This window comes from Lissotriton helveticus, chromosome 7 (genome assembly GCF_964261635.1).
Source record: "Lissotriton helveticus chromosome 7, aLisHel1.1, whole genome shotgun sequence".
Classification (NCBI taxonomy): Eukaryota; Metazoa; Chordata; class Amphibia; order Caudata; family Salamandridae; genus Lissotriton; species Lissotriton helveticus.
In genome coordinates, this window is record NC_136068.1 from 837,646,414 (window position 1) to 837,669,866 (window position 23,453).

At 49.8% G+C, this 23,453-nt stretch overlaps 1 protein-coding gene across 1 annotated transcript in view; it reads left to right on the top strand.

Annotated features, from left to right (window-relative positions):
* Positions 1–23,453, top strand: part of LOC144769274 (ubiquitin-conjugating enzyme E2 D2) — a 311,568-nt gene that overhangs the window by 160,841 nt on the left and 127,274 nt on the right. Inside the window, exons 3-5 of the mRNA XM_078653332.1 lie at positions 20,341–20,372; positions 20,681–20,758; positions 20,837–20,942. Of these exons, the coding sequence (XP_078509458.1) occupies positions 20,341–20,372; positions 20,681–20,758; positions 20,837–20,942 (216 nt within the window). The remainder of the gene's footprint in view (positions 1–20,340; positions 20,373–20,680; positions 20,759–20,836; positions 20,943–23,453) is intronic.

Here is a 23,453-nt window from a genome sequence, read left to right on the forward strand (position 1 = left end):
TGGTACCCAAGAAGGGCAAAGGAGGCCCGCCCCCTATCTTGGACCTACTGAGCGTCAACGGCTTCCTCCGGAAGGAGAAGTTCAAGATGCTGACTTTTTCTCAGGTCCTAGCTACCCTGGACCCAGGAGACTGGATGGTAGCGTTGGACTTGAAGGACGAGTATTTCCACATCCCTGTCCTGCCGGCCCACCGACGCTACCTGTGGTTCACGGTAGGCCACGAGCACTTTCAGTTTACCATGCTCCCCTTTGGCCTTACCAGCGCCCCTTGGGTGTTCACATAAGTGATGGCGGTGGTCACAGCTCATCTGCGCAGAACAGGGGTTTCAGTCTTCCCCCTATCTCGACACTGGTTGTGGAAGGCGGGCTCGCCCCAGACACTCGTCTCCCACCTCCAGACTACGGCCGACCACCTGCACTCGCTGGGGTTCTCCATCAACGTGCCGAAGTCAAACCTGTGCCCCTCTCAGAAGTCCTTTTCATCGGAGCGGTTCTGGACTCTGCGCAGTTTCGGGTTTAGCCTCCCGAACAGCGTGTTCGAGATACTCAGGCTCTGATTCCGATCTTTCAGCCTTTATCCCGAGTCTTGGTCAGGTTGGCGCTGCGGCACCTGGGGCTGATGGCCTCCTGCATCCTTCTGGTGCATTACGCCAGGTGGCGGATGCTGGCTCTGCAGTGGGACCTGAAGTTTCAGTGGGCCCAGCATCAGGGGAACCTGTCCGACCACGTCCTGATCTCGGAGGGCACTGCGAGTCCGTTGCAGTGGTGGCTCACGAACCGCGATTGGGTCAGTGGCAGATCTCTCTCCCTACCCCAAACGGAGCACGTAGTGTTGACAGATGCGTCCCTCCTGGGATGTGGGGGCCACATGGGAGATCAGAGTCTTCTGGTCTCCGGCTGAGTCCCGGCTCCATATCAACATTCTGGATCTGCGGGCGGTCCGTCTTGCACTGAAGGCATTCCTTCCCTCTGTCATGTAGTGCAGGTGTTCACGGACAACACCCCCGCCATGTGGTACCGCAACAAACAGAGCGGGGTGGGGTCGTGGACCCTTTGTCAGGAGGCGCTGCGCCTCTGGCAATGGCTGGAACACAAGGGAGTGCCCCTGGTGGTTCAACACCTGGCAGGTTTCCTGAACGCCAGGGCGGACTAACTCAGTCGCCAGTGCATGATGGATCACGAATGGTGTCTGAACTTGGACATGGCGCAAGGTCTCTTTCGGCAGTGGGGAGAGCCTTGGTTAGATTTCTTCGCCACTGAAGAGAACGCGCAATGTCATCAATTCTGTGTGTTGGAATTTCCAAGGCGGCACTCGCTCGGTGACGCTTTTCGTTGCGAGTGGAGCTGCGGTCTGTTGTACACTTTAACTCCTATACCACTTCTGCCCAGAGTGCTGAAGAAGATCAGGCGAGACCGGGCCCAAGTCCTTCTTGTGACTCCGGACTGGGCACGAAGATATTGGTATCCCGAGCTACTCAGCATGTCAGTCGATCCCCCCGATTCGTCTGCCTCTTCAGGAGGACCTTCTGTCGCAGAGGCAGGGGACGGTCCTCCACCCGAACCTGTCCAGTCTCCACCTACTTGCGTGGAGATTGAGCAACGGCAGTTGAGGCCATTTGACTTGCCTCATGAAGTTTGTGATGGGATTCGGACAGCCAGGCGTCCCTCCACGAAAACTGTATACGCCTGGTGGTGGAACAAATTTGTGGCATGGTGCACAGCAAAGGCTGTGGATCCACTCTCTGCCCCCCTTTCAGAGGTTCTCCTCTTTCTTCTTTCTCTTGCCCAGCAGGGCTCTGCTCTGGGCACTATCAAGGGCTATCTCTCAGGCATTTCAGCCTTCTTAAGGCTTCCTGATCAGCCTTCTATTTTCAAGTCCCCTGTTGAAAATAGATTCTTGAAAGGCATCACACACATGTTTCCCCCTGTTCCCTTTGTGATGCCTCAGTGGAACTTGAATCTTGTTCTAATGTATCTGATGTGCGCTCCTTTTGAGCCACTTCATAACTGTCCTCTTCGTCTTCTGACTCTTAAGACTGCATTCCTGGTTGCCATCACCTCTGCCAGGAGAGTGAGTGAGCTCCATCTTCAAAACCTCCTTTCCTCTCTGTCGATCCGGACAAGGTTGTTCTAAGGACTCTTCCTTCTTTCCTGCCTAAGGTGGTCACAGCCTTTCATATCGGGCAGTCCCATCACCTTGCCCACCTTCTAACCGCCTCTGCATCTCTCGAAGGAGGAAGAGAGGCTCCACCGTCTGGACCCAAAAGGTGCGCTCTCCTTCTATCTGCATCGCACACGCCAGTTCCGGGTGGATGACCAGCTCTTTGTTGGTTACATGGGCGCAAAGACGGGACGGGCGGTGCACAAGCGGACCATCTCTCGGTGGGTCCTCTTGTGCATCAAGGTTTGCTACTCTTTGGCGAAAAAGAAGCTTCCTGTTGGGCTGCGCGCCCATTCCACTTGGGCCAAGGCGGCTACTACTGCCCTGGGCGTCCCCTTGCAGGACATCTGTCAGGCAGCTACGTGGGCCTCGCTGCACACGTTTGCTAGACATTACTGCCAGGACAGCCAAGTCTTGCTTTTCGGCCGTTCCGTTCTCCAGGACTTTCTGGTATGATCTTGGTTCGCAGACCCACCACCGGGGTTGGTATTGCTGGGGTATCTATTCTAAGGTAAGGAATCTAACACTAACCTGTTTCTTTCAGATGCACAAGTAACTTACCTTCGGTAACGATATATCTGTAAGAAACAGTAGTTGGTGTTAGATTCTTTACCGCCCCACCCATCCTCCCCGTTCTGCGAACCGATGTCTAGGGTTGAGGACATCACTTTCAGGGCCCTAGTTTCATGGCACCAGTGTTGGTTTCTATCATGGCTCTGCATTCGTGGCGCAGAAAGCTATGTACAGAACTGACTTCAGCGCGCAAGGGCGGCATCTAAGTACTCCGACGTCATCCCGCCCATCACGACGCCGACGACTGACGCGGAGGCGCAGATGACGCCTACCGACGCGCAGGGGTGTACTGATGACGAAAACTTTCCGGATCTAGTCTGACGCCTGGGGATATTATAAGCTAAGGAATCTAACACTAACTACTGTTTCTTACAGATATTTCGTTACCGAAGGTAAGTAACTTGTGCATTAAGGTACAATCGGGTCAAACCTGAGACGGCTAAACAGTTTACTATATTAACAGGGTGGAAAGTTACAAGAAGTTGTACCCTGGGTGGGATAATCCTCGCCTCTGAGTCCTTAATAGAATTGAAACTTTCCGTCACGATAGCTAGGACTTTTTTCATTCTATGTCAGGACTGGAGGCGAGGTTTATGCTTGTTTAAAGCTTACTCGCCACTAAGTGAGCCATATCAATCACCGGTTCGAAGTAAAAGCGCTTGAAGCTAGAGTATGAAGACATCTGTTGCGTTCAGAATGTCTTCAAGGCGAACGCCGAAGGCTCCAAGGTCAATTTCAGCTTCTTTCTATACCCACCTTACCCAACGGGCAATGGAGGAGGAGGAAACCGCTTCATGGGGTATTTTGAGCGCAATAAGTAACTGTTGCTCCCCTGGGGGGGCGGAACTCCTCCAACATTTCCTCGTAAATCTTGAGGCAAGAGACCACACATAGTTTTAGAGAATCCGGAAAAGCAGGGTAAGATAAAGACTTCGTTCCACACTTAGTTTGACAACGAATATTGAATGGAGGGAGAGAATATCCTGCTAGTAATATCCAGGGCTCTAACATCAGAAACCCGTCAGCAGGAAATAAGGCAGAGAAGCATTGCCAACTTGGCCGACAGCTGTTTGGCTGCCAAGACAAATAAATTCAGAATCTGATTAACATCCCAGAGTTATGAATAACCAGGCTCGGGAGGTAAGGCGAGGCGGATTCCCTGAAGAAACCAGCAAACCAAAGGATGCTCACCCACGGGAGAACCATCCACAATGTTATGACCTGCTGAAATGGCAGAACGGAAAGTAATGATGGTTCTGTAAGCCAAACCGTCCTCCGCCAAAGAGGCCAAAAAATTCTAGATAGAAGTCACATCTGTTGCCACAGGATTGAGACACCGTCGCATACACAGACGCCACCTTCCCCAGGTGGATCGATATCGTTTGACTGTACTATCTGCCCAGGCCTTGGCATGAATTTCTCAGCCGCTGCTGCCTGTCAACCCCCCCTTCCGTGCCTGCATTCTCATCTGTGCCTGTTTTCTTGCCTTCTGCCCCTCTGATTGTTCTAGTTTTTCTTGCCTTTTGCTCCCTGATTGTGCTTGTTTTTCTTCGCTTCTTCTCCCGGATTGTGCTAGTTTTTTCTTGCCTGTGCCCCCCTGATTGTGATCCATTTTCTTGCCTCTGCCCCCCTGATTGTGATGGTTTTTCTTGCCTCTGCTCCCTGATTCTGCTAGTTTTTCTTGCCTTCTGCCCCCGATTGTGGATTGTGATGGTTTTTCTTGCCTTCTGCTCCCTGATTGTGCTAGTTTTTCTTGCCTTCTGCTCCCTGATTGTGATAGTTTTTCTTGCCTTCTGCCCCCTGATTGTGCCTGTTTTTCTTGCCTCTGCCCCCCTGATTGTGCTCGTTTTTCTGGTATTCTGCCCCCCTGACTGTGCAAGTTTTTCTTGCCTCTGCCCCCCTGATTGTGCTCGTTTTTCAGGTATTCTGCCCCCCTGATTGTGCAAGTTTTTCTTGCCTTCTGCTCCGCTGATTGTGCTTGTTTTCTTGCCTTCTGTTCCCCCTCGCTGCTCCAGATTGTGCCCAGCTGCCTTGGTGCCCACGCTGCTCCAGCCGCTGCGTCCCCTGCGGTCCTGCCCCCCTCACTGCCCATTCGCTGCCCCTGCCTCCCAGCTGCTCCTCCCTCCCACATCATCATTTATGGCGGCCGCTGCTCAGTGAGGAGAGCGACCCTTGACCTTGCTGATAGGTCGCTCCCCCACCACACAGCTCTGATTGTGTGTCTTGACCCTGCCCCAGCTGCCGCTGCTGTAGAAGTTGAGGCCCTCCTCCACCCGCTGGCTACCACCTGTGCCTCATCTCTGGTGGCCAGTGGTATGCCTTAGGTTTGTATCACTGTCGCTGTCTGTCTTCCCTGTACTGCCCAAACTGCCTTCTGGTGTCTGTGACCGCTGCTGCCTGTCTACCCCCTGTGCCTGCATTCTTATGTGTAACCGTTTTTTGCCTTTTGCTCCCTGATTGTGCTCGTTGTCTTGCCTTCTGCTCCCCTGATTTGTGCTCCTTTCCCGCCTACTGCTCCCGGTTGCTGCCCCTGATTTGTGCCTGTTTTTCTTGCCTCCCGACTCCCAGCTGCTCCTCCCTCCCACATTCCCCAATTATGGCGGCTGCTGCACGGCCTAAGGCAAGCACATCTGCGCCCGTCCGTGGCCGGGCCCAGCTCCAGAACCCTTGGCCCCGCACCGGCCACGATGACCACCACCGCTACGATGCCAGCACACTCTATGCTCCCAACCCTGGATGGACCCACACCTGGTTCAAGGCCGCCCCGAAACGCATGCACGGCCCCTTTCACCTGCCAGAACTGCAGATATACCAGCCTCAGAGCTGCCAAACAACCCGCCAAGAAAGACCTCCACCACCTCCGATGCATCCTACTGAACACCCGCTCCGCACACAAACACTCCGTCGAGCTCTGGGACCTGCTTTACACATCAACCCCGGACGGCGCCTTCCTGACAGACGTGGCTGAACGACTCCTCCGCACCCGACATCGCCATAGCCATCCCAGACTGCTACAAGGTCACCCGCAGAGACCGCACCAACGGAGTTGGAAGAGGAATCGCTATCGTCTACAAGCGACCACATCCGGGTCTCAACCAGCACCGAGAACACTCTCGGCACCGCCGAACACATGCATTTCCGGATCCACACAGACCCCAACTTCACCCTCCGAGGCACACTCTTCTTCAGACCCCCCGGATCCCAACTCCAGTTCCGAGACTCCATCGCCGACTTCGTCAGCCTGCACGCCCTGACCTCCACTGACTACATCCTCCTCGGAGACCTGAACTTTCACCTTGCGAACGACAACAACCCTGATCGATAACCTCGCCAATCTCGGACTGAGGCAACTCGTCACAACACCTACCCACTCTGCTGGCCATACGCTTGACCCCATCTTCACCGCTAGCCCCCACGTCTCCTTCAGCCACACCACCAAACTCCTCCGGACCGACCACCGCTGCATCCACTTCTCCTTCTAGAAACCCACCGCACCCAACAGATCCCTCGCCGCAACTGGAGAAGAATCACCAAAGACCAACTACACGCAAACCTCGCTCTCAGCCCACCCACCGAACCCTCCAACACAGACTATGCTGCCCACAGCCTCATACGTGGGATCGACGACTGCGCCAACACCCTGGCACCGCTGAAGAAAGCCCCCCACAGAGACACCAGCAAGAGGACCAGCTGGTTCACCCCCGAACTCCTAGCCTCCAAGCGGGCGTGCCGAAAACTAGAGAAGAAATGGCACAGCGATCAGACTCCGGACAGCCACGCAGCCCACAAGGATGCCACCTGCAATCACCATCACCTCATCAGGGCTACCAAGAGGACCTCCTTCAAAGACCGCCTCGACAACTCACACAATAGCAAGGAGCTCTTTAACATCGTGAAAGAACTCTCCAACCCCTGCTCCAACAGCAATGACATCCCGCCGTCGCAAGTCCTGTGCGACTCCCTCGCCACTTTTTTCCACCGCAAGATAGCAGACATCCACGACCGCTTCATCATTCAGACAGCCACAACAGACAGCAACACAACTGACCCTCTGTACACCATCGACCACGACCCCCTGCTAGCCTGGGCCATCGTGAGCATCGATGACTCCATCAAAACTATGAGCACAGTCCACTTCGGCTCCCCGTCAGACCCATTCCCGCACCACATCTTCAACAAAGCCAGCAGCTCCATCGCACCCCATATGCGCAACGTCCTCAATCTCTCCCTCGAGACCGTGACCTTCCAAGAGAGCTGGAAACATGCCGAGATCAACACCCTAATCAAAAAAAACCAAGGCAGACCCTAGAGTCCACAAGAACTTCCGGCCCATCTCTCTGCTCCCGTTTCCAGCCAAGGTCATCAAGAAGATCGTCAACAGACAGCTAACCTGATACCTCAAAGAAACAGAATCCTGGACCCTTCCCAGTCAGGGTTCCGCAGCAACCACCGCACCGAAACCGCCCTCATCGCCGCCACTCACGACATCAGGACCATGCTAGACAAGGGTGAGACCGCAGCCCTCATCCTCCTGGACCTCTCTGCCGCCATAGACTCAGTCTGCCACCGCACACTACACGCACGCCTCCATGCCGTACGGATCCAAGACCACCTCCTTCCTCTCTGGCAGAACCCAGAGCGTCCGCCTCCCCCCTTTCAGTTCCAAAGCCTCTGAGATCTGCGGTGTACCCCAAGGATCCTTCTTCAGCCCGTCACTGTTCGACATTTACATGGCCCCGCTCGCACACGTCGCTCAGCAGCACAACCTCAACATAATCTCCTATGCCGGCGACACTCAACTGAACCTCTCCCTCACCAAGGACCCCATCACCGCCAAAGCCAACCTCCATGAAGGAATGAAGGCCGTCGCCGACTGGATGAAGATCAGCCGACTGAAGCTGAACACGAACAAAACTGAGGTCCTCATCCTCTGCTCCAACCCATCAGACTGGGACGACTCCAGGTGGCCGACGGCACTGGGGGCAGCCCCGTCACCCACTGACCACGCAACTTGGGAATCACCCTCGACTCAACGCTCTCCATGACCAAGCAAGTCAACGCCGTCTCCTTCTGCTTCAACACCCTCCGTATGCTCCGCAAGATCCACCTGTAGATCCCGACAGATACAAGAAGAACAGTCACCCAGGCCCTCGTCGGCAGCAGACTCGACTATGGAAACGCCCTCTACGCAGGAGCCCTGACCAAGCTCAAACTGCAACGCATCCAAAATGCCTCGGCATGACTGATCCTCGATGTTCCACGCCACAGCCACATCACCTCCCACCCGAAACCCTGTACTGGCTGCCCGTCAACAAGAGGATATCTTTCAAGCTCCTCATCCACGCACACAAGGCACTCCACGAGACCGGCCCAGCCTACCTCCACAGACCACTTTTCTTCTACATCCCTAACCACCAGCTTCGCTCCACCGACCTTGCACTCGCCAAAGTCCCGCGCATCCGAAGAACAACCACTGGCAGGAGATCCTTCTACCACCTCGCCGCCAAGACCTGTAACACCATCCCACTGAGCCTACGACAGACCCAAGACCTGCTGACCTTCAGGAGACTTCTCAAGACCTAGCTGTTCGATCAGTAGAGGCCCCCCTCCCCAGCGTCTTGAGACCCTCACGGGTATGTAGTGCACTCTACAAATGGTTTATTTATTGATTCAAAGGCCTGGGACCGCCCATCGTCCCTTGTAATCCTCCACGCCATCAAGGTTAAGGAGCTTGGATGATCAACGGGTGAGGAACCTTGTCCGGACTGAGGAGGGTTGGAAAACGGGGTAGTGGGATTGGAGAATCCCAAGAAAGTTCCGGAAACCCAACTTGAGATCTCCGAATTGGCCAAATTAGAACCGCGACGCCCTCTGGCGACGCCCTTGGGCAGAGACCCTGGTTAGCATGGCAAACGGGGGAAAGGCATAGCCTGTTTCGCCCTGCCAATCCTGAAGGAACACGTCCGTCCGGGCTGCTAGGGACCCGGTCTCCATCTGAAGAACCAGGTAAGCTGATGGTCCAGACGAGAGGCAAAGAGATCCACCGAAAACTGGCCCCAGATACTCTGCAGGTCCCCTTCACAGTCTGTAAGACCCACGCATTTGACGTAAGCTGTGCCCAAGCGTTCAGAAAGGCCGCCAAGCGACCCCCAATAAGAGCCGGCGCCGCAGGCATGACACTTACCGCCTGTTTGTCCACCACCGCCGTTGTTCTTGAAGCCGCCGCGGCTTCGGAAACGCTGCCCTCGGGTAGGATAGAAGTTGTTGAAGTTCGCCGAGGAATTATATTTGCCTCGACCGGAGCCTTGTCCCCTGTTGCCAGGTTGCTGGCCACCGCGGCCGGGTGCGCGGCCCCTACCGCGACCGGCCCCTTGGGAGAAACACGTTTGAAAAACTCTTTATATTAGATTGGGCCTTGTCCAATGATGTGAAGGTTGCCACGAATTTCCCTAATTCCTTCACGAAAGGCTCACCAAACAAACCCCCCTGAGCTACGGCGCCCGCCTCCTGAGGAAGCTAAGTCGCCTAACTTGGGGTCCAGCTTTATGAGCAGGGACCGCCGTCGCTCGGTAGAGAGAGCGCAGTTGGCATTCCCCCCAAAAAATGATAGCCCTCTGCACCCAATTGGAGAGTACCTCAGGGGATATGGAAGAACCTGTGACCTTTGCCTCCTCCGCCATATCCAGAATTTTGGTCAGCGGACCAATGGCGTCCAGGAGCTTGTCTTGGCATGAGCACCAGGGCCTATCAATCCCTTTCCTCGGGTCCTTTACATATTTGGCCAGGAAGGTAGCCATCTTTGAATCTAGCTCGGGCACCAGGACTACCTTTCCCTCTAACGTGGGATGGGGACACTCCGCCCGCAGACACCCCGTGCCTCCTACTCAAGGGGTTTCCTAAGGCGTCCTGCCACGAACTTGGCCACCTTGTCCCCAGGTGCCCAGGCCGCGGAGCGGGATGCATGATCTCATCCCGGGTCCAGCATGCCCGAGTCATCCTGAGGCAACGTGCCCGCGGAACTGGACGGACACGAAGACCCCTCATCGTCGGTATCCGTCGGGGAACCCCCATCCTGAGACAGGGAAGGAGGCACCGTGGATATCGCAGGCTCCAGTGGCGGCGGGGGGACGGAAGGGTGTGGTCCGGATTTCGCCAAGAAGGCGCTTTTCAAGCGCTCAAAAGCGTCCTTATCCACCCCCTGCGCACTCTCCGCGCCACCTTCCCCACATACTTTCTCAGGGGGGGTGGGCACCTTCACCTGGGTGGGGCGTTGGAGCGGGGGGGAACTGCATTCGAGTTGGCCTGCGTGATTTTTGCGCACTCCGCCACAATGCGACTGGCCAGACGCTCTTCCATAGGTCCTACCACCTCATGGACGCACCGATAGATGGAGGTGTCCACCGCTTCAAAGAAATAATAGTCTAGTGGTAAGTACTGAGTGGATTCTTCCTCATAATACTCCCCCTGTTCCATTGCGACAAGGGCACTTTTCAGTGGAACCCACACTAAACTAGAAATAGGTGAAACACAACAAGTTGCCCTAAAACCGAACTGCAGGTAGCAGTGCTTATTAGTAAAATGTTCCAGCCAAAAGGATCACAACCCTGGCTGTCTGCAGACCCAGGGGCCTGTTAACTTTTAGGGCAGGTCTAAGAGCTGCAACGATTTTAAGGGCCGATAGACCGCTGTGGGCACTCAGCTTATACCCCCAAGCGCGCAGGCCTTCAAATTGACACGGCCAGCCACCACCTGGCGTGCTAATGCAAACAAGCTGAAACTGACGAGAAAAACGCTGTCCTGCCCGAAGGCGATTTCGGAGTTACAAGCTCTGCAGTAATACAGCCCCCAGCGGGGGGCGTCCAGCACTATCATGCGGGAAGCTACAGACCCCTCAGGGTGTTCAGTGTGGCGGCAGGGGGACAGGCTCTGGCGTACTCTGCTTCCTCAGCGCGGTCTCCTCTGACGAGAGACTCGCGCCGAGGGAAGCAACGAGACACGTGGGCGCCCCCTGGCGGGCACTACACCCCGCCGCAATGTATGGGCCAGCCGCGAAAGGAGCAAAAATGCTCCCGCGGCAAAGACAGGAACAAGCATTTACAATGCAATGGTCTCGGCATTATTAAAGGTAGAGCTATTGGCATTGCTCATGACATTTTTTTTTTGGGTGTTTTTTTTTAATCATAAATAAATAGCATTGTCATTTACATTGCCAATAGCGTAATCGTTAAATAAATGGCATTGTCATTTACAATGCCAATAGCTTAATCGTTAAATAAATGGCATTGTCATTTACATTGCCAATAGCGTAATCGTTAAATAAATGGCATTGTCATTTACAATGCCAATAGCGTAATCGTTAAATAAATGGCATTGTCATTTACAATGCCAATAGCTTAATTGCTCGCAAATGCATGACCTATTGCATTTACACCCACACAGAGCCACACACACAAAGCCACCCCCACACACACACAGCCACTCAGTCATTCACATAGAGCCACCCACACACACAGAGCCACCCACACAGTCATTCACATAGAGCCACACACACAGACAGAGCCACCTACACATAGAGCCACCTACAAAACGAGCTGTTATATGTGGAAGAGTGCGCAGTTTTCCTGCATTCCTTTTTGAAACATCAATTTAATTTTATTGATTAAGGGATTATATGTGCACAAAAGAACGTAGGAATGCAATAAGAATTGAAACTATATAAAATCCTGCCCTTACAATACGCAACCCCTGAAATGAAGCACAATGTTAAAGCGTCTGCTGGTCATACTGCCCCAAAAATACAAAAACATTTGAAGGGAAGTGCTCGTGTTTGATTCACATTCAGACTGCCTTGCTAAGCCAGAAACCATCAGTCAATGGTGTTTAAAATGTAATAACCCCCGAGATGAAGAGTGTCTGCTTGTTGTACTGCCCCAAAAAACACTCGGAGGGAAGTGCTCGTGCTTGGAGCACATTCAGAGCGCTTTGCTCAGCCAGCAACCAACAGCCAATGCTGTTTAAAACATAATAACCCCAGATATGAAGCGCAACGGTAAAGCATATTCTGGTCATACTGCCCAAAAAACAAACAAACACATTTGAAGGGAAGTGCTCGTGCTCCGTGCACGTTGAATTGCATAAAAGCTTCACACATTCGGAAATACTCAACCGCCAGCTCAGAAGACAAACGGAAAAGTCAAAGAAAGTGAAATACCTACTGCCTCATCCTGCTGCGGCTGTAAAAAGTGCTCCCTGTTGGAAGAAGCAGCAGACAATGGCAAGGCCTTTGCATTCTTTAAAACACCAGTGCTTGCAAAAGGAAAAGCATACATTCTGTGCGAAAGAACACATTCAAGCAGATCCTTCATGTCTAGTCCCTCTCTCATTCTCACACTCCCTCCTTGCTCCAGCATCTCAGTAAAGACACACTGTATAGAGATGAAACTAATAGTGCCCATTTTCTTACGTCTTTCCTCCCACCTCACTAATTTGTGTCTCACTCTTTCTCAGTGCTGTTCCTTCTCCAAACATTTCCAGATGGCGCTTCAACTTCCCATACTTTGTTGTGATTTCCTCTCCTCCGACGTGCATCTTTCTTCCCCCTCCCAAGTGCCTGTGTCTGTCTCTTCCTCCTCCCTCCCATTATGGCCCATACCTCTTCTTTCCAGTATCATGCACTCTTTTTCTTAAAACAAGGGAAGGTGGTAAGAGACTCTACGCTAGAGAGGAGCTAAAGAGTCCTGCGGATGGCGATCCTTAATCCCCACAGACCAACACTTGCCAAATCCAGGCCATTTCCCTCTGTTTGCTGGTATGGCACAGCGTACTAAAATACGTAGTGTCACGTGTAATGCTTGGCTTTTGGCATGCCGACAGTGCCCGGGTACATGTGGACTGTCGGTGTATGTGGGGTGCGTATTGTAGATGCTCTGGGTCACTGGGCTCAGGGGGAGGAGTTGTCTGTACAGGCCTCATGGCTGTAGGCATATGATGTGTGGAATGTCAATAGACCCAATGACACCCTCTGCCTGTCCAGACGGGTGGATGAGCGAGGGGCGGAGGGGAAGGGGGAGGGGGGTGGGGGCGGGGCAGTTAGAGAGTGCCCGAGAGGGCATCTCACAACACGAGACCAAGGTACTGTTACTAACCAGCCTTCTGGTTCTCCAGCTGCGGGCAGCGCCACGAGGCCGCATCACTGGCGTTCGTGCGCTGTAAATGTAATATTTAGTACAGAAACATCCTGAAAGTCTTCTCACAGAAACACTTGTAGAGTGAATCCCAGAAAGGTGCTGTATGTGTCGCACTGACGACCAAAACACAGGGAGCAGAATAAAAAGCGTCCCTCCACGTTCCCTCCTCCTCTGCTGTTGTCGCCTTCATGCGCGTGTGCCTCGCGCTCCGCTCTTCACCCACTGGAGGGAGGTGGGGGGTCCTGGGGGGGTTGCAATGCGGTCCATAAAGGAGAGCGGGTGGGGGGGGATGAGCAGGGCAGCCGGCAGGCGGGGGTTTGCTGGGGCTGTCAGTTCCGAAGGGGGGCTCAAGGAGGGAGGGTTGTCTTGATTGTTACCTGTAAGTGAAAGGCTACCCAAATAGAGGACATTCAATTATTTTTAGCCATATTTCTGACCCTGACGTCTATCTTGTTTGATCCCGTCCCCCACACTCGCTGATCTTACCCCCCCCCCCCCCAACTGTACTCCGGATCAGCGTCCCCTTACTTTTGTTTATTCACTGTTAAGAAGCGATGTGCAGCGCTTACTGCAGGCCCTGCCCAGCCTCCAAATTGAAATTATCATTTAGGGAGAGAGACACACTGTCCAGACACCATCACGGACTTCCGTCTAGGCCGGCAGTGAGGCCGGTGGTGCATAAAAGCCCTTCACCAATGTACAGCCAGCTTCGCTCCCATCAGCCCCAGCGGACAGGTCTTGCACCATTATAGCCGCGCGGCGAGTTGTTAGGTCCCGAGGCTAGTCATAGGCGGCAGAATCAACATTTTCGCCCGTAACTTATTCATTACAACTTTAAAGTGATTCCGTCGTCTCTTAAGAAGCCCTGGACGTAACACCTACGGAAGAAACTGCATACCAGGCCGGCTGTCGTTTCCTAGCAATTAAAGCGAACTTTACGCCCGTTCTCATTGCGCTAATGATGACGTGAAAGGGATTCTGTCAGAGCCAAACCCGAAAAAGAGCAGGAAACAAGGAGACGACAGAAACAAGAAACAAGTCCCCATCATAAATACAAAGTGTGCCGCCCGACTTGTATTTTGCTATTTCCGTCATTGCATCCAAATATGTGATACAAAGAGAAAGCAAAGAGGGGGGGAGGCGGTGGCGGAGCTGCGTGAGTTCATTGTGTGTGTGTTGAGCCGAGGCAGCATGGCCACTGGAGAGGGATGGGGGGGGGTACAGCCCGGCGGCGACGGAGAAAGAAAACATCCCGGGCTGCCTGGCGTGTACGTCCATCCCAGCAACAGCGACATTACCAACTGCACAAAAACAGCCCTGTAAAAAAAAAAAAAAAAAGGAAACGCCCACAAAGGCCCACCTCTGAATGATGAAACAAAGGGGGCGGGGCTTAAAAACAACCACAGAAACGCCCACGAATCTGCTCCCAGAATGATTGCCACATCTCTCTTCCAATGGCTAGCCTCCATTTATGGAGCTAGCCAATGGAAGAGAGAGGCGGGTTAAAGCCCAGTACTGGAAAACAAAAATTCTCGGCTCCGCCCCCCACTGCTTCGCAGTGAGACGGTAGCCTCGACCTGAAAGGGAATCTGCAAGGCAATACCAGAGAAAATACAAGCTGAAATGCGCGATTCCCTTACAACTATGCCCACACGTCCAATACAGTCATTACAGGTCCAAGAACCACATTTCATAACAGCAAAGAAAAAACAGCACTTAACTGCCTGCGCAGCTGCGAAGAAAGAGGAGGACTTCGTTAAATGGATGACCTTTCAGAGGAGTGCATGGACATTGTAGAAGGACTGTTATGGTGTTCCCCATGGATTGATGGGAGTTGATGTTTTTTGGACTAATCTGTACTTTGTTATTATGTTCAGATGACGTTTTTCTCGATTTATGAAGAAAAAATGCATCTTTATTGCTTTTCTGGCTGCTGTGGTTTGAGCTTTGAGAATAAAGCGAAGGAAGAAAAGCATAATCGGTGCCTCCGGTCCTGACATAGAATTCCTATTTCACCTCCAGTAGCAGACTTATCTTGTTATAGATTATGTATCTCCCCCTTTCCCGGCTTGCACGTTTCTCTTATTTTTATGCCTCTGACTCTATACGTAGTTCCTGGAGCCAGCTCAGATGTGAACATTTTAGGCCCATGCAGACTTCGCTCACCCATTCAGCAGTGGCTTTGAATTAACTTTTTATAGCTCCTGACATGGGCTACGAATACCACAGTCTCTACATATTGTTTTTGGATGCATCTTTACAGAGGCATGCTCAGTTAGGCCATGATCTCTGAAGCATGTTAGGTATTAGTGTGTGCCCAGTGCTCGTAAATACAAGCCTTGCCAAAAGACAACGGAGCTCGTTTCCATCTTTCTTTAATTTTTCGGTTGCTGCCTACCAGTAAGCAGCTCTGTAATGGGCCATCGCGAACTTCTTTTATCATGTATATCCTAGCAGGGAGTATATGTCAAAAAGGAAGGGACTTCAAATATTTGTCAAAACCCCCACTCTCATTTCTAATAATCACACTGTAAATACTTTTACACATTAGTACGAACTGCCTGACCAGAATAGTATGTTTGGCAATCGTGGTGTTTGATTACATTTTTAAAACTGTAACAGACCTTAACTGCAATGTGTACATTTTCTAGAATTATTTAAACATTGCCAATTTAATAGAATAATTGGAGAAAATTCTGAGGGCGCCCTATTTTATTTCATTTTTTTCTTTCTCAATGGGGGTGGAGAGGGCGTGCCATTAAAGTTTGAATATCATTGCACTAGGGTAATGATTTGAATGGTGCAGCAGGTGCAGTGGCACAGGGTATCAACATACAGAGACCTGGTTATATATCACACATATATATCAAAATTGCCGTGAATGTCACCATTACTTTTTTAGTGAGACCAGGTTTGATATCTAATCAGGCCGTGCCCTGATGAAATTGCCACAAAGTCAATGCCAATGAAACATGTTGGCCGTTCAGGTTCAAATGGTCTAAACATGACTGTTTTAAATAAGTATGGACACAACAAAAATTAAATACAGATGTTTTGTGTTTTCCTAACTCCATTTTAACCTTGTTGGAGTAGCACAATTGGCCTCCTCTTTTAAAAAGGGTCTTAAAGCATTGGATTATTTGGGGATTTGGACAAATACCACTTTAGTTGACACATTTGCTTTTCCTTATTCACATATTGGGAGTTGGTTTCCGTTTTTGTCGGGAGAGTGCTGATAGCACAGTGAAGTAATTGGTGAGTACCTGCCCATCGTTCCTCAGGTGTTGCTGATGTATGGCACTTCCTTGACTCGCCTCACTTTTTAGGTTTGAACACTTGTCAAAGCACTGTGGGATACCGGCTTGTTTTTTAATTTGTTCTATAAAAAGACACACATGGGGGTGTATGATTAGATATCAAACCCTATCTCACAAAAAAAAATGGTGTGACATTCCCCTGCAATTTTGATATATATGTGTGATATATACCCAGGTCTCTATTGTAGGAAGGTGGATATCTGAATATGGTTACCCCAACTTTTTGCCTGGTGTTTTGCTGGTTTTTTACTTAGTTGGCCTGGGATCCTGCTATTCAGGACCCCAGGCTTCCTGCTCTCTCTGTTAAAATGGACTCCATGTACCTTAGGTACATATCCAATTGGATACTGGGTCACCTTATCAGTCCCTGTACAGTGTACCTTAGGTACCCAGGGCATAGGTGCACTCAGGGCCTACCAGGGGCTGAAGCATGTATTATGCCACCCCTGGCTGGCCATCTAAATCTGACACAACTGGCTGCATGACAGCTGGGGCAAGGTGGTGTAAACACCCTTTGCTGTAGATATAGTATACCTATATCTAAACCTAAAATGGACACATATATTCCTATCAGTCACTCCTATGGAAGGCCTTATCAATCCTGAAGGCAGAATGCTTGGAATTATGTGAGATGGTGCTCTGGCATGATCTGAGCCCGTTTGCAGCTTGCGGAACCAAGTCCTAATAGCTGTTCCATGATAACGCTATACCATATACTCAAGTGCATTATCTACCTCGCGGTAAACTGCTAACTCTGGTATAACATTATCAAAACATGTCGAGTAAGGTGTCATACGATTTGGAATACTCCCCCCTCGCCAATTCTGGCGACGGGGGTAGCATTCCACCCTTCTAGAGGGACACGACATGTAGATAACTGTGAACCCCGGTTAAAGTTAACTCGAGCCTCAGCATCACAAGATGGATGCTGCCACGACAGACACAAGTCTGACCTCCTGCTGCTGGGAGTCCTTCCAGCGAGGGAGGCTCAGACAAAGGGTTTCCTGCCTTGGGAGGTGCTAGCACCACCCCAGACAGGATTTTGTGTATTAGGTAGGCCAAGGCTGAAAGGAATGAGACATGCCTGGGGCACACAAGGTGCCCTGTGCATACACCGGTTCCAACCAGTTGCTGGGGCACTCCAGCCCCAGCTCTGGCGGGAAACTATACAAAGGATAGGGGGTGTAACGAACCCCCTTCCTGGTCCCACCCAGAGGAGGGACCTAGTCATAGTGCAGCCCCCTTTAGCTGGATAAAGGTAGGAGCTGGTCCCATTCCCAGTTAGATTAATCTTGACAACTTCCACGAAGAAACTCTTGACCTTCGACCTCCTGAACATCAGAAGACTGAAGAATCTCCCCTATGGTCAGGGAGTGACCATCCTGCTTCGCAGGCACCATCAAGCTACTGTGCGGTTTGCTGCAAGTCATTCCTTCCTGGAATCCGACGACCCAGCTCAACGAGACCCGGACCTCCAGACCCCTCTGACCTCTACCCACATCCACAGCACAGCTGGGACCCATGGGTGCGACGAGCAACGTAGAGACGGCTATCTTGAAGAAACCTGCACAGTGCTTCCAGCACGACCACCGAGGGACCCTCGAGTAAGTGCATCGGGGACTGAGAAGCCCCACACCGACACAGCACCTGCATCAAAGACTAGCCCCCCAGCCTCCACGAGATCTGCGTGGGGCCCTTTTGCCTGGTTGCTGCTTTTCCTGTTGTCTGGTCACTTGCCGGCTGGCTCGTGACCTCTGAGAGGACGACCCGAAGATTTCAACACTGCTAGTCTGGCCCTTGCTTCCTTGTGAAAGAGAAGCACCCCGAACCCTCCTGGTCCGCACCAGACGCCATCTTTGTTCCACCGCGTGGCTTGCACTGGCCAAGGCCTGTTGACCAGAATGACGATCCAACACCGGCATCAGCAGCAGACTACGTGGGACAGCTCTTGCCTCCAGCCTGGTCGTAAAGAACAGCTCCTGGTCCGCGCAGCTACAGAGAGAAGCGACACTTCCTTCATCTGAATGCGGCGACAGCATCTGGTTCCCTCCTGGTTCCAGCACCGTCACTGGCTAGTGACCAAGACTCTGTCCCCTTCCCTTTCAGGACTTCCCCTTCCTAGTTCCATCCTTGGAACCACCGGACTCCTCCATCTGGCTGCCTGCCAGCAACTCCTTGTTTCAGGCATCACCGGGATCAACGCAGCAAACCCGACACCACTTCAGCCCTATGCACCCGCAGCCTGTGGGTTAGGTAACTAAAGCTTCTAGGTGCTGAAGTCAGTGTTCACTATCCTAGTGTCTAGGTCCACTGTTTTCCCTCCATCCAGCCGGGTTCGTCCGGAATCCGTAACTTTGTAAGCTCTAGCACCCATAGACGTTGGTACGCATCTCGTGTGAGAGTTTCCACTCTGCTCGTGAGTCCCGTGGGCCTCCTGCTCCGTACTTACCTAGTTCGTAGCGTAGTCCCAGCGATCCTCCAGCCTCTGGATCTCCTTACAGTACTTTCCTTCCTTGCATTCCATTGTTCTTAGTATATGGTTTGTCGTGCCCCTAAGGCACACGTGTAAATATTGTGCTAACTCGTATTTCTTTCGTAGTATTGTCATGTGCTTAGCCCTCTGATGTCATAAAGAGTTCAGAGGTGTTGTTGTTAATAAATATATTGTTTATTTTCATAACAACCTGTGTGGTGTCCTTTCATCTGGTATTCAAGGGGTTATATTGTGGTAAAACAGCTGGTTTCACATGCCAAAAGAGTTTAGCCTAAGACTGCTTTGTCCATGCTACCATTAGGATAGCTGGTCTATAAGGTTGACTTACAACCAATCACCATAAGGGTTGTTTGGACTGATACAAGGTGGTCACTATAACTAGTGAACATCATATATCAGGCCAACTTCTCACATCTATGTTAATAAATATTGAGTGGAGGGCTCCCTGGTTTATTTTCCCTTCCTAGCTCCCTTTTGAAATAGGTATAGAAAACCCACTGAACCTATTGTTATATTTTACACTAAACAAGCAGTCACAAGTGCAGTTACCTTTAAGGCACTATGGTCCATATTTGAATCATGCAGCAGGTGCAGTGGCACAGGGGCCAAAGGCTCTAGGAAAACCACTGAACACCAATTATTGCTATATTTTACTACTAAACAAGCAGACAGGTGTGCTTTTTAGGTTCTTTTGTAACCATGGCACCCAAAGACACACATAGCCTAAAGCATCACTGTAATAAAATCTGTAACCAATTGGAGTTTTCTTTCTGCCTACAACTTTTGTTAGATTCGGCACATTTATATGGCACATTTTTGCAGTTGTATGGTCCTAAAATGCTTCTAAATCTGTTCACACTAACACTGTGGCAAGGGCATTCTCCATTCTATAACATTAGCACTTTATCCGTGGAAACACTATATAAATACTTATAAGAATATGGCATACCATACCAAGCATTTGCAAAGCCATTAGGTCTCGCTTACATAATGCTTTTTAGTCATATTATTCAGCAGCGCTAACTTCAGTGCCGCATAGCTGAAAGAAAACGCTATAAGGCGTACAACACTGGCTGTCGTAAAGCTTTTTCCTTTTTCACATTACTTTCAGCCATTTGCAACATGGCTTAAAAACAAAAAAATCAGCTAAGGCAATGAATCTCGCATAGGTAAGACCTGATGGCTTTGCCAATACTTGTTCTTTCTTTGGGTTGGCATTAAGTAGAGCACGACAGAGGCGGCAAGATGAAATTCTTCACAATGATTTGGTTATCCTCTGCTAATTTTTAGCACCTGTCCTCATCTGCTGCGTTATCCACCGACAAGCTAATGAATGAAACGGAGGTCAAGTGGAAGAGGTAGGGTGGGTGTGAGTAGCTTGTGTAAAAGCCCATGCCTCCACGACACCAGCTCCTAACCTTTAGTCAACAGTTGACTTCTACAGTGCAGGTTGGTGTTGCCATCTTGCCATCCTGTGATGAGTACCATGTGGAAGAATTGGGTTACTTTGTGTTTTAATTCTCATCTGTTACCACCTATGTTTTCTAAATGACTTATGTATAACATGCGCAGTTAAGTAAGTACTGTCCTTTTTTTTTTTTTTTTCAGTGTTCCATTGGCAAGCAACAATAATGGGGCCAGTAAGTATTTTTTGTTACGTATTCTGTATGCCTTTCTTTAGATCAAGTTACTTGGAACTTTACAAAAGCATTGCATTGTTCTCTCCAGAAATTGCGACACTGACTCTCTTTTACTATTCTACCGTAATGTTTTTTGTTTTTCATCTGTAGTTTTAGCTTTGTTAAATGCTTACTACTCCCTATTGCTTGGTGTGTACCTTTATTCTTTCTCCAGTGCAGTGTCTGTTCAAATTATTATGGATATCAAACCATACAAATAGTGTTTCACATGCCTGCTGCTTCTAATGTTTTGTTTTTTTATTTCATAGAATGACAGTCCTTATCAGGGTGGAGTATTTTTTTTGACAATTCACTTCCCAACAGATTACCCATTTAAACCACCGAAGGTAAAGCTTTATCATAACTTTTTAATCCTTTTCACCAAATTCTGGGGCCATTGGTTAACTTTTCATTTGATTTTGCAGGTTGCATTCACAACAAGAATTTATCATCCAAACATTAATAGCAATGGGAGCATTTGTCTGGATATTTTGAGGTCGCAGTGGTCACCGGCTCTAACCATTTCAAAAGGTAATACTTCTACATGCTAATTCAAATGTTAAGCTGATAATTTTGGAAAGCATGATTGCAACTGTGGTTAATGCTTAGTATCCGCTTAGACTCCATTTCCCTTCAAATTAGGGTTCTCATGTTCAGTGTTTATGCCAAGACCCTATTTGAAAATACCTCCTTGCAAGATGCCTTCTTTCCATGTTTAGCTGAAACAGATTCCCCATTATGATGTCTTCATTAATATTCACAAACACTAATTACTTTGATGTAGCAGAAATTGGGTGCAAACTTTCAGACATTCACTTTAGAAAGTAATATAAAATAGCTGATCTAATATATACACCCCCATTTCAATATTGTTTTTATAAGAAAATATGTGGAGAAGATTGGATTGAAGAAACTTTATGCAGTCACATTAAGATAGCAGGCTAAAGCATCATCTCACAATGCAGTATGATAACAGTTCATTGGTCTTCTGCATGGAACCAATGATTACTTTCTGACTATGCCAGAGAAACCAGGTTTTCGAAAGTGTTTTTTTTCATCTAGGTTTGGTCTCTTTAGCTGTAAGGGAAAAATTCCTAATTTTAGTCAGCTAACATTTGTTTTTCTCTTTTGTCAGCCAATAGTCTTGATGATGGAAATTCCATTGGTATCGTTCTTATATTTAACTGTTGAGTTTCTCAGCCTTTCTGTAAGTCATAAGAATATGCATCTTTATTTTTTTTTATTTGCTCATGAGAACATGGTGGCATTTCCATTTTTAAGGCTAGATTTGTTGATCTAAGAATACTTTTCACTCCACTTCATAAATGCATTAAAAGGAAATAAAGCATGGAACCGTACTCCAATGCATGTGCTTCAATATGCCATATTGAATGATGGCCATAATGAAGTGTTAATTGCTTCGAAACCCACAACACTATCTATCATTTCAAAACTAAAGCTCATGTCTTTCTATATTTCTTCAGAAAAATCGGTGTCCCGTCCCTTTCCCATCTATTTTTAAAGCTGCCCCTTCCCTCTCATACTTGTTTGTATCCATGTATTCCTTGTGTCACTAATCCTAACTACTCAAGAAAGTGGCTGGACAAGGAGAGTGGGGCAGTGCAGGATATAGTCTCCTAATTTGTCCAATAATAGTAAGAGTATACTGTTCCGAAATCTCTCTTCCAGGTGTCTAATTTGGGGTCTGGAACATTACTGAGCACGAGGAGCATTAGCTTGTAGAAGCAAGTGCCCTCACCCACCAGAAGGTGGCATGCTTCGTCATCGGGCCTGCTCATAGTTGGGCTGGCGCTGATCCATCCAAGCGGTGATGGATCAAGCCCTGATCTTTTGACTGGGTATGAGTGTTCTGTTTAATTCAGATGCTCTGTCCATCACCACCCGCTTTTCTGAATCGTTTTGGCCACTATAGGAGTGGCAGGGTATGCTCAGACATGAGTCCCTTGCTCACTGCACCATCAGGATTCAAGCAAGCCGGGCCGAAGACGGCTGCAATGCCAGAAACCGGTCCCCGGAAGCTTGTTTCCTTTCCAGTAAAGAATTGGCTTGGTAGTTTGGTCTGCCCTGTTCCCATGATGCACTGGGCCAGGGATAGACTAATTTGCATGTAGCCAGGTTCTGAACTGGGATGGTGCAGTGAGCTAAAAAACGGTGATGGATCAAGCCCTGATCTTTTGACTGGGTATGAGTGTTCTGTTTAATTCAGATACTCTGTCCATCACCACCCCCTTTTCTGAATCGCAATGTCCAACAGGCCCCTCTAGGGGGCTCTTTGCCGGAGATCGTCTCGATTTGCCAAATTGATACTGGGGATATATCGTGTATCCCTAGTATAATGGTAGGAATGTTTGAAACCAAGTGTGGTCTAAATTTGACTGTTAGATCTGGGGGTCTCTAGTTGGCAGAGGTAGGTACCAATGTCCAAATAGGGACCCTTGCTTCTAGTCAGGGTAAGGGGGGATATACTTTTTAGATAACCCCTGCTCACCCCCTTGGTAGCTTGGCACGAGCAGGCAGGCTTATCAAAGGCAATGTGTAAAGTATTTATACCAACACCCACAGTAACACAGTGAAAACACCACAAATTGACTCCACACCAGTTTAGAAAAATAAAGTATCTTTATCTAAACTATACAAGACCAAAATGACAAAAATCAGTTCAAGAATATGATTTTAAGAGTTCTAGGGTTTGTGTCATAATAATCCACAGTTGTGTCACTTTTAGCCCAAAGTACCTGTAGATGCGACAAAAGTTCCTCGAGGCAACTAAAGCGTTGAAAAACAAGTGATGCGTCACTCCTGAGACCCTCGGGAGGCGATGCGACAACCCCGCTGCACGCAGCGGGCGTGTTGCGACGAATCTGATCTATATGGGGAGCGATGCGATACCTTGAGTGGATCCTGGGGTGCAGGTTCTCCGGTAGAAGCGTCTCGCACAGGTACAATGCGACGATCTTCGGGACAGCGACTATCTTCGGTGCAGCGGCGACGAGAGACACAGCTCTGATCCTGTTCTGCCGG